This window comes from Haplochromis burtoni, unplaced genomic scaffold (assembly GCF_018398535.1).
Source record: "Haplochromis burtoni strain Fernald_Lab_line unplaced genomic scaffold, NCSU_Asbu1 Contig_36, whole genome shotgun sequence".
Taxonomy (NCBI): domain Eukaryota; kingdom Metazoa; phylum Chordata; class Actinopteri; order Cichliformes; family Cichlidae; genus Haplochromis; species Haplochromis burtoni.
This window is the reverse complement of record NW_024582397.1, coordinates 1,632,604-1,648,450: the sequence shown is the minus strand read 5'-3', so window position 1 is coordinate 1,648,450 and position 15,847 is coordinate 1,632,604. Positions and strand designations below refer to the sequence as shown.

General features: G+C 38.1%; 4 protein-coding genes across 4 annotated transcripts; 1 reads left to right on the top strand and 3 right to left on the bottom strand.

Moving 5' to 3' along the window:
- The first annotated feature begins 11 nt into the window (after positions 1-11).
- Positions 12-2,506, top strand: ndufc2 (NADH:ubiquinone oxidoreductase subunit C2). The gene is made up of 3 exons (XM_005926520.3): positions 12-291; positions 1,112-1,255; positions 2,319-2,506. Exons 1-3 carry the CDS (start codon positions 153-155, stop codon positions 2,366-2,368), a joined length of 333 nt encoding a protein of 110 aa, XP_005926582.1. The 5' UTR covers positions 12-152; the 3' UTR covers positions 2,369-2,506.
- A 200-nt stretch (positions 2,507-2,706) lies between these two features.
- thrsp (thyroid hormone responsive) lies at positions 2,707-3,981 on the bottom strand. Its single transcript, XM_005926519.2, has one exon. The coding sequence runs from the start codon at positions 3,267-3,269 to the stop codon at positions 2,850-2,852; it is 420 nt and encodes a 139-aa protein (XP_005926581.1). The 5' UTR covers positions 3,270-3,981; the 3' UTR covers positions 2,707-2,849.
- A 91-nt stretch (positions 3,982-4,072) lies between these two features.
- On the bottom strand, positions 4,073-6,781 carry guca1c (guanylate cyclase activator 1C). The gene is made up of 4 exons (XM_005926518.1): positions 6,447-6,781; positions 5,835-5,984; positions 5,515-5,602; positions 4,073-5,326 (listed from the first exon to the last, which is right to left on the bottom strand). The coding sequence occupies exons 1-4, from the start codon at positions 6,639-6,641 to the stop codon at positions 5,190-5,192; spliced, it is 570 nt and encodes a 189-aa protein (XP_005926580.1). The 5' UTR covers positions 6,642-6,781; the 3' UTR covers positions 4,073-5,189.
- Positions 6,782-8,393: 1,612 nt separating this feature from the next.
- LOC102290099 (TPA-induced transmembrane protein) lies at positions 8,394-15,329 on the bottom strand. Its single transcript, XM_042219680.1, has 7 exons — positions 13,973-15,329; positions 12,286-12,357; positions 11,996-12,058; positions 11,565-11,697; positions 11,226-11,386; positions 9,732-9,802; positions 8,394-9,631 (listed from the first exon to the last, which is right to left on the bottom strand). The coding sequence occupies exons 1-7, from the start codon at positions 14,045-14,047 to the stop codon at positions 9,439-9,441; spliced, it is 768 nt and encodes a 255-aa protein (XP_042075614.1). The 5' UTR covers positions 14,048-15,329; the 3' UTR covers positions 8,394-9,438.
- Positions 15,330-15,847: the final 518 nt, after the last annotated feature.

Sequence of the window (15,847 nt, the reverse complement as noted above, 5' to 3'; positions counted from 1 at the left end):
TCAAGCGCTAGTCGTTGGTTGCGCCCGGACCAGTAGTTCGGTTGCACGCTGTGCCCTTGACTTCCTACGAGAGGTGATAGCCGATGAATAGTAGTAGTAGGCATCTCGGAAATTATTAAATAAGGTCTGAACTAAAGGGCACATTTCTCGCCATGGGCTTTATTCCAGAAGAGGGGAAGTCTCTGCCTCCTCCGGGGCTCGTGAACAGGAATTCGCTGTGGCTGGCGGGTGTAGGCTGGGTCTCCGCCGTGCTGCACAACGCAATCAACCACAGGCCGCCAGTGAAATCAGGTTAGCATTTTACTTGTCTTTCAGACTGGTGCACGAACGGACGCTTTCCTTTCAAGCATATGAAACACTTAATTTTAAAAAAGAAATCCGAGTATTTAGTAAATAAATGTTCTCTCAGATTAGTAACTGGTTGTGAGCTGTCCACAGTGGTCGCAGCGTATTTACGTTTCCTTTAGCATTAAAATAGCGATAAATATCAAAAACAGTTAAGAAATTTGGACACCATAAAAACAAGATCTTTCATTATCCAGCACATGACACAGAGGATGATTAAAATAAAGTTTTAAATTGAACAAAAATACATGCATAATTTCCTTGGGGATTAATAAAGTATTCTGATTCTGAAATCTAACTAAACAAAATAAACAAAACTGAAAACTAAATGTTCGTTTGTTAATTTTTTTTTAAAGAAGTCTAGCGTTAAATTTTGTCGTTATTGTTTCTCCCTATCTGAAAAAGAAAGTAGTATTGACATTGGTTGTGCCACATTGGGTTTTGTTTTGTGTTTCCTGTCGTCTTTGTTTTGGTAATATCTAGCTATGAAGTGTTGATATAAAATGCGCTGTCAAAAAGCTAGGTGCAGTAAGCTAAAGTGTAAGCCTCCACCTATTAATTCAATTTGCTTTTGTTTGCATTTTTTGCAATCCTATTTTTTTAAGAGAAAACCTTATAATGTGCAAGCTTTTGGTTTCTCATAACCACAGTAAGATTTTATTATTGTGCTTTGAAGGATCTTGCAAATATATCTACTTTAGTTTGCTGTATGCTAGTTCTATCTGATCAATAAATGTTGCATCGTTTTCCATGTTTTCTCTTTAAGGTGTTCATCGACAGTTTCTGCTGGCAACCATTGGCTGGTTCATTGGCTACCATGTTACCAAATATGAAAATTACACTTATGCTAGACTTGATCGAGACATGAATGAGTATATCAAACTCCACCCGGACAAATTTGTACCAAAGGGTAAGTTCATTTTTATGTCTTTGCTCTAACAGAAGACACGAGAGCCCAACACTACCTCTTCTTTATTGTATGAAGCCCTTTTTTTTTTTTTCATTGAAAAAAGAGCTTTTAAACTAACATTCACACACACTTAAGTGGATGCATCAGAAGGCAAGTTTCTCACCCAAGGATACTTTGACATTCAGATCCGAAGAATCAGGGATCAAACCACCAACCTCCCGATTAGTAGTACAGCCACAGCCAATGCAGAATTTGTGCTTTGTGAGTGGGCCACCATTCACCGTTCTTCAGCTGATGTAGCTTTCATGATTTTCTTTCAAATTAAATTATACATAATAATCTATTTTCATACATGTCCTTGTTTTCAAAAAACACCAACACAGAACAGGCTCAGCACCACACAGGTGGGAATTATGTTTATGCGCACACCACATCGGATTATTTTTTGTTTGTTTGTTGTCTTTGGATGATGTTAAATCCTGTGCAGTGTAGTTGTGAAATAGTTTCTTTAGCGTTTAAGTATGTAATATGTACCCTGTTATAAATTCAAATCCCAGATTGCCTGAAAGCAAGAAAAATAATGCTGTACCTTTTAGAATGTGTATCTACATAATTGAAATGTGTTCAAAAATGTTCAAAGCTTGAGAAATCCATAATCTTATTTCTAATATTTCAGTCACCTGTCAGTGGAAAATCAACTTTATATTTGATGGCCACCAAGCTTATCCATACAGTAATGTTACGGGGTGATGCAAATTTATTGCAAATTAAATAAATGTAACAAAAAGTTAAGATTACCTCGCCTGTGAAAATGGCTTCTTTCTGAGTCACATCAGATTTTCAGTAGCATTGATGCTGATAGTTACAGCTCCCATGATCCCACACTACTTTCCGGTGCCATCAAACTAGGTTTGATGTTATTGTTTTGATTGAGAAATTCCACGGGGGAAGAAATTAGACTGTGCAGTGCTGTAGAACATTTACTCCGATTAAATCTTATGAAACGTTGGGTCATGTATGTTTGTAATCAAATTGTTGCTTTTGGTTTCTTTTATCTTACCAGAGCAAAAGACCTTTGCTGAGATTGTTGAGCCTTTCCATCCTGTGCGCTAAGCATCAATCGCTGCGGAGAGAGGAAACATTCACAGTTGCCGCCTGTGTTGAGCAGCCTTTTTGTGAGAGCATTCTGTCATATATTGTTTGAAATATAGATATGTAAATAAAAAGAATAAACTCAACCCACAAACTCAATTTTGTGACTGACTTTATAAGTGAAAACAAAAAGTTGAATTCTTTACAAACGTAGGAAACTCTGATATTCTTTAACAAGTCATCTTTCTTGTGGTGTTTGTTTATATAAAAGGGATTAGAGCAGGGCAATATGACCAAAAATATTTATCACGAAATTTAAAAAGAGATCATTACAAAAGCAAATTAAGAGACACAATTGATTAATTTTGACAATGTATATTTATTCCTTATTCATTAGGTTTGTCTGGGGTCACTGAATGTAAACATTTCAGACATTTGCTATGGTTGGGTGTCTTAGATGACTCTCTTAAAAACAGATGTCCACATATCTTAGGTTTTGTGACTAATTTGCTATCCCAATAATGTCCATGTATTTCTCAGTGAGAGTCTGCGTCTTCTTGGTGAGGTCACTCATCACAGAAAACAGTCCTCTCACGTGGAAGTGGAAGAGGGCTTCAGGATCTGTGTCCAAGAGAGGCTCCAGGGTCTTGTTTAGTGCTATGTTGTTTTTGGCCTTGTGATCGTCCAGGCGAATTAGACCACTCTCCACTGTGGTCCGTATGGCTTTGAGCATCAAGTAGTTGCTGTACAGGTCTTTGCAGGTCTCTTCTGCAGCTTCACAGTCCCACACCTCGTCTGAGGGCATGTCTCTCAGCAGGCTTGGCAGAAGAATGGTCTGCTCCATTTCACTGACGGCTGAGCTGTATCGTCTCAGAGCCAGGAACAGGCTGTTTCTCTTGAATTTGGCGTCGGCAGACTGCATGGTTCCCGCTGGATGTGGTCAGTTGTTTACTTGCTATCGTGGCAAACAAGTGGAAGCAGTGTGCACTGCAGCGCTGTGAGATGCGAGTTTATATGATGAACCAAGGTGGGTTGAACAGTGCAGTTGTGTAACTGCATCATCCGATACATTTAGAAAGAGGCCGAGAGTTATGTGGAGTCAAACCCTTATCTTTATTTGATTTACACCACCCAGTTCAAAATAGTGGGGGCAGTGTGTACTGAAATGAACCTGCTAATGCTCTGTGTGGTTAATGATTAATGTTGAAAGTATAAAGGAATGTCATGCTTTGATTTCCAAGTACAAAATGAGTTTATGAAGGTACAATAGGCCCAAAATAAAGAACCCTGGATTATTCTGGTATGGTTCTGAAGGCTGTTTTAGAGGCTTTAAACCATTACTTTTCTGTTTCTTTCCCAATAGTTTCTGTGAAACACAAAGACTAATACATCTTAAAAACAAAATCTAGCTTTCTGTTGATTTAAAATGAAGGAATGCAAGAAGAAATGGTTCTGGTAGGGCCTGGTTCCCCTTAGAAACTGCATGATTGCTAAATATATTCCACAGATTCTGGGTTTTTCCTGCTCAAGTGGAACTGAAAGCTTTGCAGCCAGTCGGCAGAATTGAGTGTGGTGCCTGAACATGTGTTTTGGTTCTCTCACAAAGATAAATCAATGTTGAAAGCATACTATAACTTTAGGTTATCAGGTGGGATTATAAAAAAAAAAAAAAAAAAAGAATACTCTTTTTAATAAATAATAATCAGGATATTCAAATAATCAGCATTTGGCTTTCTTTTCATTTTATTTTGAAATGTGAGTGATACAACAGCTGGCATTGCTGAATTACACCATCAGTCTCACCACACTAACTTGCACTAGTTCTTCATCTTTTTCTCACAAGGTGGCATCCTTGAGCTGGTTCAGTTGTCAAGCAGTAAAACTGAAACAATACCTCTAAATGCTGCATCTTATTAAATAACAAACTGTGCTTGTTTGTTTCCTCAGTTTTTAGCTTTTCTAATCTATATATCTTATTTTTATCTATTTTCCTAATTCTCTAATTGAAGCTGGTTGACGCAACAACAATGTGGTAAACTTTGCATGTTACTCTTAAAGTTACGTCATTGATTAAAGGAAATTATTGCAGGTTTTGCAAAATGGAATCTGTCATGTCTATGGGTGGATCTTTGGTAAAAACCAAAGAATCCTTTGCTAGTGTGGGGGGTTATTAAAAAATAAACAAATGTACTGATTTTAAGGCAACCTTAATTGGAAGATATTTTAAAACTTCGTATTTTTTGTACATAATCACAAATATTTTAGTGTCCATTAGTGTTTTTAACCAATAATGGACTTTTCTTTCAGATTTTACAAACTCGTCAACACAAAACTACCAACAGTCCCTGCGAGTGTTGTAGACTAGACTGTAAATACCCCAATACTCTGTTTATGCTGTAACTATTCAGAAACTGACCATTTGTTTTAGGAGTCTTTAGAATCATTAGTCAGAAATTAGCTCCTTATAAATTAAATAAAAGTGATTCTTTTAACCTTACTTTGCATACTCTGCTGGGCCCATGATGAGACCCTAAAAGCAGTTTTACTTCTTCTTTTTTTCACCAAGCCTCGCCACAATTGGTAAAGTGTTTTTAAAAAATTAAAAAGTAAACTGTACAATGACTCTGAGGGCACATACAGGTTAACAGAGGTGAGGAAGTTATCTGCTTCATTCTGTTGCTTCATTCTGCATGTTATCTGGTGATATGCAGAGAGATATTTGTGTGCTCCTGTTCTGTCAGTTTGGGTTTTTGCAGTCTGAGGTGGGACTCTGTGCATCGTCAAGTCCGTACAGTCTTTAAAGTCAGGGTGATGTCAGTTCTTCGGCTTGTTGTTTACTGACTCAGTTCAGAGCTTTCCTCCGTTGACCCTTCACAATAATTTCCAAGACATGAGTTAGATCCATCATCTTAGTGAGCATATCCATGATGTCAGGGTGCTCCCTTGCTCCACTGATGAACTCTTCCAGCGTCAGCTCACCTGAGAGAGAGAGAAGTGGCACTCTGTGCATTTAAAGCTGCGATTTTATGGAAATAAATCACAAAGCAGATCATTTCACAACTATCAGAATGTTTACTCATGCTTTGTATTCATTTCACTCTGGTCACGTTGACAAAAGCCTTTTATCACTGGTTTCATTCTTGATACCCTATATACACATCATTTACCTTCTCCGTTGACATCAATCTTCTCATATATAAGATGCACAATCTCTTCTGGAGGGATGTCGTAGCTTCTGGTGATGTCTTGAATGGCCTAAAAGAGAGTCATGTAAACAAGGTGATCATTGTATGGCTTTAGTCAGGAGTTAAGAATCAGCCAAATTGAAAACAGAGGTGAATTAGGAAGCCGTTGGATTTAGGTGCTGTGGCTACTTATGTGCGCTTCCAGAGTTAATCTTCAAGGCACCATTCAGAGAATTCTGAGAAGCTCACTACTTTGGATGCAGAAATCTGATTAGGAAGATTTCAGAGAAGGCATACTCTACCTTAAATATAGTTTCCAGTTCATCCTTGTCAATTTTTCCATTTCCATCCTGATCAAAGAGCTTGAAGTACCACTTTAGCTTCTGATTTATTTCTCCTTTCAATAATAAACTAATGCCTGCAATATATTCAACAAAGTCTATGTAGCCATCCTGTAAAATAAAAAAGGGAAAGGAGTGTAAATCTCAGATCATTTACTGAAAAAGCAAAACTTGTTTACTTCAAAGAATAATTACCAAATTCCGAATTAAATAATTAAGTATTTTATCTTTGCAAACAAGGGCTACAAGTGCAGCTAATTTCAAAGGAAGCTATATCAGATATTTAGAGACACTAAAGTCAATACTTATAACTTTTTATCCTTTAAGTTGGAACAAACTATATGATTCAGTGTATAAAATGTATTTTCTTTTTAACTCTTGTAGAAAAGAAAATGTGAGATCTTCATAATAACTGATGCATTCTACAGTATTACATACTGATAAAGACACCATTGAACTATTTGCAAAACTGGTCCCCCCTGATCTGCATTACTCTATACTTCAAGTTTCCTGGTATTCCTCATGTGTTTCTTCCACCCAGTTCATATCCTCCAATATTAAATGTTTTCATACCCCATCCATGTCAAAGGTGACGAAGACCTGGTCCACATAACTGCTGGCCTCCTCTGTCATACCGTTCATTTCGAGCATTGTCTTCAGCTCAAAGAGCGTGATGAGCCCCGAAGGAGATTCCCTCATGAACTTTGTGTACCAGTGGTGCATGTCCTCCTCCAGGATATCATCCAGGTTGGAGCCGTGGGCACCCATTTTCACTCCAGATGATTGGGACTTTTGTCCAAAAACCCGTAGAGAGCTGCTGATAAAAGTGAATCCACAGAGGAAAGTGTAGCACCTACTCTGAGCTCTGAGTAACAACAACCTCCTTAAGCTTTATGTGTCTTGAGGCAACTAAAAGGAGACATAACCCTTTAATAGGATAAGCAGAGAATCTCGCTAAAACGTCAGGGCAAAGTGTGTGCTCTTTGATTGAACTAGTTTCCATTGGCACAAAGGAACTTCCTGCAGGGGTCACTTTCAGAGAAAGCATAGAGCATAACTTTCAGAGAATGGGTTTGTTTTTGGTTCGTTAAGCCATTTGACGGCCATCTATGAATAATTCAAGTATTAAATAAAGCACCAAATACTAGGGATGAACCCATGTTGTGTCTACATATATCAGAAAATTTAGCAAAAAATGATTTGAAATTGTATCTTTAGGTACTGTGTTACTAAAAGCCTATAATAAAAATATGTTATCTATCTTGTCATTTAAAGATCTGGAAACCTTATCCACGCCTTTATTTCCTCACGTCTTGATTACTGTAACTCTCTCTATTTAGGTGTCTGTCAGTCAAGCCTGTCCCATCCCAAAGTTTGGTATTATTTATGCCAAATATGTATGCATATGAATGTACGTTTTCCTGACTCCTAATAACTTTGATTTTGGGATTTTCTCCTACAAGTCGTGAATAATCAAATCTTGTCATTTCTATGGCTTTCTGCCACCCCAGTGTTTGACGCTTATAGGCTAATTGTGCTTGCATTTCTAACAATGGCGAGCAAAAAGGAGCTGCCTTTGCCAAGACTGATATTTTTAATCATCAGTCAGCTAGACTTCTTCAAGCATAAGTTTAATAATGATGTATTTTCCATGTGAATTTAATCTCAGCATGATCTGAGTTTTTAAGAATACAGAAAAATGTTGCACACACATTATACGCGTTCTTTGAGCACTGTTGACTTGTCACTGAACTCTGTGACTGGTCTCTGATCTACCATGAAGTAAAAAACAAAACAAGGCTATCAAAGCTCAGCGTGCCTGTTCGAGTAAATCTGGCTTTGGATGATTACGGATTCTTAAAATAGCATTCAGAAGAAAAAGCTCCTTTACTACAAGCAAGACATGCAGTTGCTACCTGTTAGACATAGACAGCCAGAATGGTGCCCATGAGCTCTCACTGCTGCCAGCATATTTAGTAAAATGTTTACTTAGAGAAAAAAAATCCCCTCCGCGACTCTAAATACAGCACAGAGCAAAGTTGTCCAGTCTGGATCAATAAATTCCGTCTCAACAAAAATGTGCTAATATCTGCAATATTTGGGAATTTCAAAGAGCAAACAGGGTGGTGTGGTTTTATGTCCAGCTGTTGAAATCTTTTGGATCCCACAGATGCGCTGCTGTTTAAACTTAACCTTTTGACCACCATGTGACTGTCATGCAGGATGGCTGTTTGTGAACATGTAAAACTGTATTTCCCCCCCTAGGAAAAAGAAGAAGAAGAAATAAAACTCAGCATTTCTTTCCATATAGTGTTATTAGTAATTCGTGTAATACATAATACTTCCTTTTCTCGGGAAGTCTCTTTTGTCGTTTGAGAAAATTGCTGACGTAAAATTTGTTTTAGTGAAATGTGCAGCTGTGTAAATGATGCAATGTAAGTTTCATGGAAGCAACACCACAGTTGTTAAATCACATATCAGTATTTGCATTATTGCATCAGTTGTAAAAAGGGGTTAGCCTTTTAAAGGAATGACTGTAATATCTTTATTTGGGAAACACATTCTTGGAAATTCAACAAGTTAAAGTGAAGAGAACTGAATGTCTGGTGTGGAGCAACTATCCTTGGAAATACAAACATTTATTACAGCTGTCATCTTAGACATACAGACATAATCACTGACACAGTAGCCAAAAAATAAATTAAAAACATACAACATAAACTGTTGCCAAAACCGTTGCAATAACCTGCTCCCTGCTCTGTAAAGTATTTACAATGTGAATTCCCGTTCTCTGCAAACTGAGCCAGAGAAAGGAATCAAGAGAGAGACAAAATCCCTCAACTGTCCGGTGGAAAATACTCCCCCTAGTGTTCAACTACCAAAACAAACAGTGAAGGGGAAAAGAGGGTCCCAACTATTTGCTTGCCCAATAAAACTGTTCTCGTGCTATAGTACACAAAACAATTTGCGTATAGAGTGCACAGTTTATAAGGGATGCGCAGCCTTTATGTAATAATAAGCAAATGACTCATTTTCCTGTTCATTTCCTATTAAACTGTTGATTGAATTGTGTTTTAGGGCTTTGCAAATGAAGTCGCAAAGCCCAAAAATAACAGCACAGATAAATTCAATACTTCCATTACAAATATACACCAGTTTTCTTATGTACAAATATCACAGTGAGAGTCGAGGAACTTAAAGAACTGACATGTAAATGCAGTAAACTATGAACAGTAAAACACAGTGAAATCTTAAGTACAATATCTCAATGTATTTCTTTCAATAAAAATATGTTTTTTGTGTTTGTTTTCCATTTTTTGTGAGTTTGACTATAGGTTATATTTTAACCTTAAAAAAATATCCCGCACACAAACACACACATGACTACCATTACTTGCGGGGTGGCGCAACAATGGTCATGTAGCCTCCTGTGGTAAAGGCGTCTCATATGCAGACTCATGAGAAAACAATGACATCGACGTGACATCACGGAGGTTTAGTGGCTTATAAAAACTAAAAAGAAACCAAGAACTGGTTTTCTGGTCTCGCTGTAAACTTCTTGTCCTCAGTTTCCTAAAACCATTTTTAGGGAAGCTGGGTCAATGAACATTGGGTCCGATTCAGATTCCTGGTCATAAAGAAACTGTCTGAACACGTTGTACACCATCTCCCTGCTCAGAGTAAAATTCCTCAGCTGATCCTTCTCCTCTTCAGGCATGTGAAATGTCAGCTTGTAGTCAGCAATGACTGAACCGTTCCTGCGGGGGAGGATTAAACATTTCTGAAGTTTAACGCACAAAATTCAGTGGTTTCACCGAAATACACAGTTCATAAATTCTGAGTGTGACGCGTATTTACCTGAAAGCGCGTATCTCTGCGTTGATGAAGTATCGCCCCAGTGCAGATGAGGTTTTGAAGAGGTCAGAGAGCTGGGTGGGGCAGAACAAAGCATGCAAGAGAAAACATTAGCAGGAAATTTTTTTCCCTTTCACTCCCCTACCTACCTTTCTCTCAGCTCAATTTTAATGCTAATTGCTTTTACATTAAAATTTCAGAAGAAAATGAAAGCATAAAGCACACACACAGGTTTTTGGGGTTTTGTGTAGACCAGGGGTGGGCAACTCCAACTCGAGGGCCTGCAGGTTTTAGATGAGTCCTTGAACCAACACAGCTGATTTAAAGGGCTAAATTACCTCCTGAACATGTCCTGAAGTTCTCCAGAGGCCTGGTAACGAACTAATCATGTGATTCAGGTGTGTTGACCCAAGGTGAGATCTAAAACCTGCAGGACAATACTGCTCTTTCTTTTTGTGTGTGTGTGTGTGTGTGTGTGTGTGTGTGTGTGTCGATCCCCCCCCCCCGGGGGGATCGTTACTCCACTATGAAACAATAACAATCACTGTGTTTATCTTAAAAACATGCTGTAACCTGAACTGGAATGTTGTCATTCATCTGTTTCGTTTCTTTGGTGCATTGCAGGTGGATTGCACAGAAAACTACTGAGCTGAATACCATGAAACTTTGGCTCATTTTGCTACTATCAGTGCGCAGACATCGGCACATCTTCTATGACATTACCCTCTTTTACAACGTAGCTATTAACTATCCTTGAATTGCCTTATATAACAAGGGCACGTGGACTGCGCCATGTATACACCAGCTAAGCACCATGGTTGCAAAAGGCAATGCTACACTGTTTGCCAGTAAATCTAATATAGCCACTGTAAAAGATATTTTGTACATTCACTATAAGGACAAACGAATTGGGCCAGATCTCCTAATCTTTGAATTTAGGTGTTTTCAGTCTCATTGCCACAAGTGCAGAAAAATCCAGCACTTGAGAGTCTGCCTTTACAGATATTTGTAAAACAATGAGTTGTTCTAAAAAGCATAGTGCTGTAATAGGATGCAGTTGCAACAAGCCAGTTTGTGAAATTTATTCCCCTCCCTTAACTCTTAAAGTTTAATTTCCACATTTAACTCTAAGTGGTATTAACTACGTTAATCCATAATTTGCTTCTTAAAACAGTTTTTAGGAACCGCAACTCAGCCACAGAGGGGTAGACCACAGATACCGGTGGTAACGTTGCAGAGTAGGGTCACCGACTGCTGAGGCGCCGATGTTCTTCTGACTAAATGCAAAGTTCCAAAACCTTCCTTGACCTTTACATTAAATCAAAAGCTGCACGCCAGGATCATCACAGTATGGGTTTCCATAGCCGAGCAGGTGTCATCTGTAGATGGCCCAGTGATTTTGTCCATACAGAGTATGTAGCAAGTTCTAAATACAACCAGCTAACACGAACAGATCAAGTACATCGTTTATAAAATATAAGTTATAAGTGGTCCAACCTTTGTTCCTAGTTCTGTAGCCAGTGTTTGGCTTTTATTGGAGGAATTGGTGGCGAGTTCGTCTGTGAAGACCTGGTTTGGCATCTGGAAGCTCCCACGGAAATTCTGAATGACTGTAAACGATGAAGGGTCAAATATGTCATCCTCATCCTGATGGATCGCTGCCCAAAGAGAAATCAGTGAGTGAAAAATTCGAATAGTTAAAAATGCTGCATTGTAGCTCCCTGCAATATTCATGCTTTCACATAACATAAATTTTATTTTTTTAAATTTCATTCATTTCCATCTTAATGAATGCGCCACAACGTAGCACTAACAAGTAAAGAAACATAACCTTACCTGCACATATAGCCAGCGAAGTAAAAATCACTGCAATGATGACAATGAGGATGAATATTATGACCATCCATAATCTAATTTCCCAGAAGACTTTCTCATTCAGCTCTTTCTTTATCCCACGCTTAGTGCAGTCCTAGAAGATAATATAAATAATGAAATGGAATACACTTTACAAGGCAGCAGGTTTGTCATTAACTTAGATTTCTAGTCAGTTAATATACAGGCACTCAAACCTTTTCCCAACATGCACCAATTCAGAATACACATATTCATTTTTTCAGTCATTCACATAAAAAAACAAAAGATCAAAATTCATTTTAATTAAATTAAGATGAAAACATAAAAAACTGGGACAAATACCAAAAAAAAATGCCTCTTTATTCCAAACCACAAGAGGTAATACCCAAGAAAAAAAAAAGCACCTTTCATACCTTTCCAGATTTTTGAGACTCTACATCACATGAAGATGTCTGCACTCCATTAGTACCATTTCTCTAGCAGGACACAAAAAAGATGGCATCATCACTTTGCTCACTTCCTTCACTAAATATAGAAGTCAAGAAGGGAAAGTGAGAGGTTTCTTTTCCTTCTACGGTTGCTTTTGTCTTCTGCTCAAAAAATAGAAAGGTCATACTCAAAAATATGTAGTTCTCATTCTGTAATAGAGAATAAAATAATAGTTTAAAATAAATAGAGCACAACTTTAGAGAAAACTGCTTACTGGTTGCAGGAGACTCTCTGCTTCGGTTGGACTGGAATTCGTGTTGGCATCACCATATGTAACACATGTCCCCTACAGGGTGAAAAATTTGGGGATATTTATAAAAGATACCACAATTCTTGAGCCAGCTCCCTCTTTTTTTAATTTTACAAGGAAAATGGGACAAAGGTGCAGTGATTTATTGAAACATGAGTAAGAATACAAAGAACATGGAGTACATAAGGGAAGAACAGAGTTTTTACAAATTTGTAAAAGCTTGAAAATCAATATTTGGTATGGCCACCTTAAATCTTTGACACAACTCTCTTAGGATGCTATCTTCCCATTTCTTTAAAGGAATAGATCTCCAGGCTTCTTGAAGGATGTTCAGGACTATTCTTTGGATGTTGGCTGCTTTTGTTTAATCCTACCCTGCTTTAATAATGGTGAGGTCCATACTCCAGGGAGGCCAGTCCATGACTGACAGTATTCCATTGTGTGTGTGTTTTCTATCCAGTGTTTGGGATAACTGTCACGCTGAAAAATGAAGCCACTGCCAGACAGTTTCCAGATTGCATGGTGGATCAAAATTGGACTTTTCTGTATTCATTTCTTAAGGACGTGACTTTAAGATAATAATAATCTGCTGTAGGTAGTTTTTACGCCTGCTGTTTCTTGATTGTCCTCCACTTTCCCAGTTTCCTCAATTTAATAAGGACACCCTGCACATCATGCTGAGATATTCCATGTTTTCAGTTAACAGCTCTTTCAGAATCACCTTGTACTATTTCATGCCTGTTAAACTGTGTTATTGTTGGCATTTTTCATAGAGTGTGTTTTAGTGACAGGCTGCTAGAAGCACAAGATGCAGTTTAAAATTGTTGTTGTTTTTAAATATGTTATCTGTAGAGAAAACACTGGTTCATCCCTTGAGTTAGTTGCCTTTTCTATGCTTGAATGATTCATAGGTCAGTGTTAACCCCCCAAAAATCTCTTAAATTAGTTAGGCAGAAGGACTGGATTGAAAATGAGTGGAAAAGCAACCAATGTCCAAAGAATACTTTCAAAGACCTTCAGAAAATGTGGAGAAGTACTGCTCGAGACAGTTAAGAAATACAAGAAAATCCTGTTCCTTGGAAGCACAATATAACGAAGTGAAGTGATGACTCAATACTGTGTTGAGCTGTGAGTTTGGGTCATATTTTCCTCACATTTAAAAGCACTTGAATAGAATTACTTTTGTTTTGAAGCTACTTTTCATTGGATTTCAAAAACTGGTTTTTGATCCTTTAAGCTAAACTTTCACATCAATGAGTGAAAACAAAGTTGCTCAAGAATTGAGTCTGTATTATGACTGGAATCCTAAGCCATGTTACACCCTCAAGCACACAGGAGGAGCATGTGGGCTCCTTCATTTCATGCTGTTAATGCATTCCTGCTCTTCATACACACAGTATGAAAATACATAATTAACTCGTCCGTCTACATAAGACGTTAGTATAATTTTAGTAGTATTACAGAGTAGAGTATACAGGAAAGAAGGAGCATTTTGTTTTACTTTCTATTCGCACAGAGAGGGCTGGAGGACTTATTACAAGGTGATTCAACATACAGACAGTATTTCATAAAATATCATGACCAATAACGCTATTATTCAAAATAAGAATGCCATTAAACAGAATTTCACATATTTATACCATTTACTCACCCCATGAGCACGTGAAACCGGTGCTCCATCGAATTCTTCTTGGGATTTCAACATTTCCATCTGAATATCAACCATGGTGATCCTGGGAAAGATTCTTTCCAACCCGGAAGTGCCTATGTGCCTCAACTTTTAATGGTAATAAATACAAGCTGACCGCGGTGACATTAACGTCCCAGCTGAGGTTCTCAAAATATATTAACAGTTCCTCAATAACACCAGTCAGTGACTTCACATCGTTACTCAAGACAGCTTCTGGGAAAGCTTTTCTTCAGACGAGCCACGAAATCTTCCTTCCCTGCGTGTCCTTCTCAAGTCTGACAGGTGAGTCTTGAAGTTTCGGTGGAGCGGAAAGGCGGTGCCGACTTCGAAACTTGGGAGGAAACATTGGAAGGACTCATGACGTTATAACAGCTGGCCAGCGGCACACCAATGCGTGATTGATAAGCAGCTTCTCTGTTGAATTACGTTACAGAGTTAGATATAATGCAGATTTACCCGTAAGCACTGCTGTTTATGCTTTTCTTTGCAGCCCACGTGATTTTTTTCAGTATCCTTCAATCTGTTGGCAGCTATGCGCTCGAGTGCTTTTTATGATACGTAAGTATTTGCTTAACCAAAGCATGGCTCCACATAACGTTTATTGTTTGGTTTATCTCTTGATGACCCATATATTTACTCTGTCCTTGCAGGAGTGGTTCAGTTTATCAGTGGTTCGGATCATGTGAACTTGTGACCTTTCAGAAAGCTGTTTTTTTTGTTGTTGTTGTTTCTATTATTGTGATTTGAACTGAACAACGACTTCAAAAACGGTCGATACAAATAAACGAGATATTTACACATTGAAGGTAAGTTTTATTCCACTGCTGAAACAGGTTTAGGAATTACTGTAACCTCTTCCGGATTACCACCAGAGGCCGACATACGCATTCTTATGTACACTTGTTAGCAACTCAGTGTTGTTAGACATGGACAAGGCACATGCTGAAGATTAAGCTGAGCATGAGAATAGGGAAGAAATATGATTTAAAGTGACTTTGAACGCGGCATGGTTGTTTGTGCCAGATAAGCTGACTTTTGGGCAAAGAAAAAAATATCCAGTGAGGTGCAGGCCATATCAAGGCCACTCCACTCCTCACAACCAAAGTATTCAGAAGCACAACTTTGAACATAAACATGTCAAACCTTAAAACCGATAGGCTGCAGCAGCAGAAGGCCACACTGGATGCCCCTAATGTCAGCTAAGAACAGGAAACTTAGGCTGCGGTTCACATGGAATCACCTAAAATTGAACTGATGGCTGCATGCAGCAGAGTTACACCATGACACAAAGCTAAAATAATAAGATAAGAAGATAAGAAGATAAGAAGATGCACCTGATCTAAGTGAAAGTGTCCGGTGAGTATAAGTCACGCCTTTTGTGTCAATAAAGGAGCTTTTTTTTTTAAGACATGTCAGATGACATTCTTGGTATTTGTTAATGCTTAAAGGAGTATCCTCTGGCTTTTGTTTTCCATTTATTCTGAGCTTTGTTCAAGCTGAAAACAGAGAAAGCCAATGCAGAAAATTACATTAACTTCACGGACTAATGCTAATCGCCAAGAAGCAGTTTGTCTCATGTTAATTGGTGCAATGACACTATTAGTCAACAGTTTACACACATTAACATTACTGACATGAATTCTAAATAGAAATTGTAAGAGCGCTATATAGGGGCAATTCTGCATTTGGTCAATAGTACAGTTTCCCTTTATTAATGACAGTGTCTTAATATAAACTGACTTTTTGGCTAAAAACAACTCAAGACCCTCCTGTATTCCTTGGAAAACAGTTTTCTTTGGATGTGGTATTCACTGATACATGACGATCCAACAAAAG

Excerpts from the sequence above, each read along its gene's own strand:
- ndufc2 (XM_005926520.3), top strand. The coding sequence starts at position 153 with ATGGGCTTTATTCCAGAAGAGGGGAAGTCTCTGCCTCCTCCGGGGCTC. Across the intron at positions 292-1,111 it reads CAGGCCGCCAGTGAAATCAG|GTGTTCATCGACAGTTTCTG; the intron begins GTTAGCATTTTA and ends TTTCTCTTTAAG. Across the intron at positions 1,256-2,318 it reads GGACAAATTTGTACCAAAGG|AGCAAAAGACCTTTGCTGAG; the intron begins GTAAGTTCATTT and ends TTATCTTACCAG.
- thrsp (XM_005926519.2), bottom strand. The coding sequence starts at position 3,269 with ATGCAGTCTGCCGACGCCAAATTCAAGAGAAACAGCCTGTTCCTGGCT.
- guca1c (XM_005926518.1), bottom strand. The coding sequence starts at position 6,641 with ATGGGTGCCCACGGCTCCAACCTGGATGATATCCTGGAGGAGGACATG. Across the intron at positions 5,985-6,446 it reads TCACCTTTGACATGGATGGG|GATGGCTACATAGACTTTGT; the intron begins GTATGAAAACAT and ends TTTATTTTACAG. Across the intron at positions 5,327-5,514 it reads GATTGATGTCAACGGAGAAG|GTGAGCTGACGCTGGAAGAG; the intron begins GTAAATGATGTG and ends TCTCTCTCTCAG.
- LOC102290099 (XM_042219680.1), bottom strand. The coding sequence starts at position 14,047 with ATGGTTGATATTCAGATGGAAATGTTGAAATCCCAAGAAGAATTCGAT. Across the intron at positions 11,387-11,564 it reads TTCGCTGGCTATATGTGCAG|CGATCCATCAGGATGAGGAT; the intron begins GTAAGGTTATGT and ends CTCTTTGGGCAG. Across the intron at positions 9,803-11,225 it reads CTACAGAACTAGGAACAAAG|CTCTCTGACCTCTTCAAAAC; the intron begins GTTGGACCACTT and ends TGCCCCACCCAG.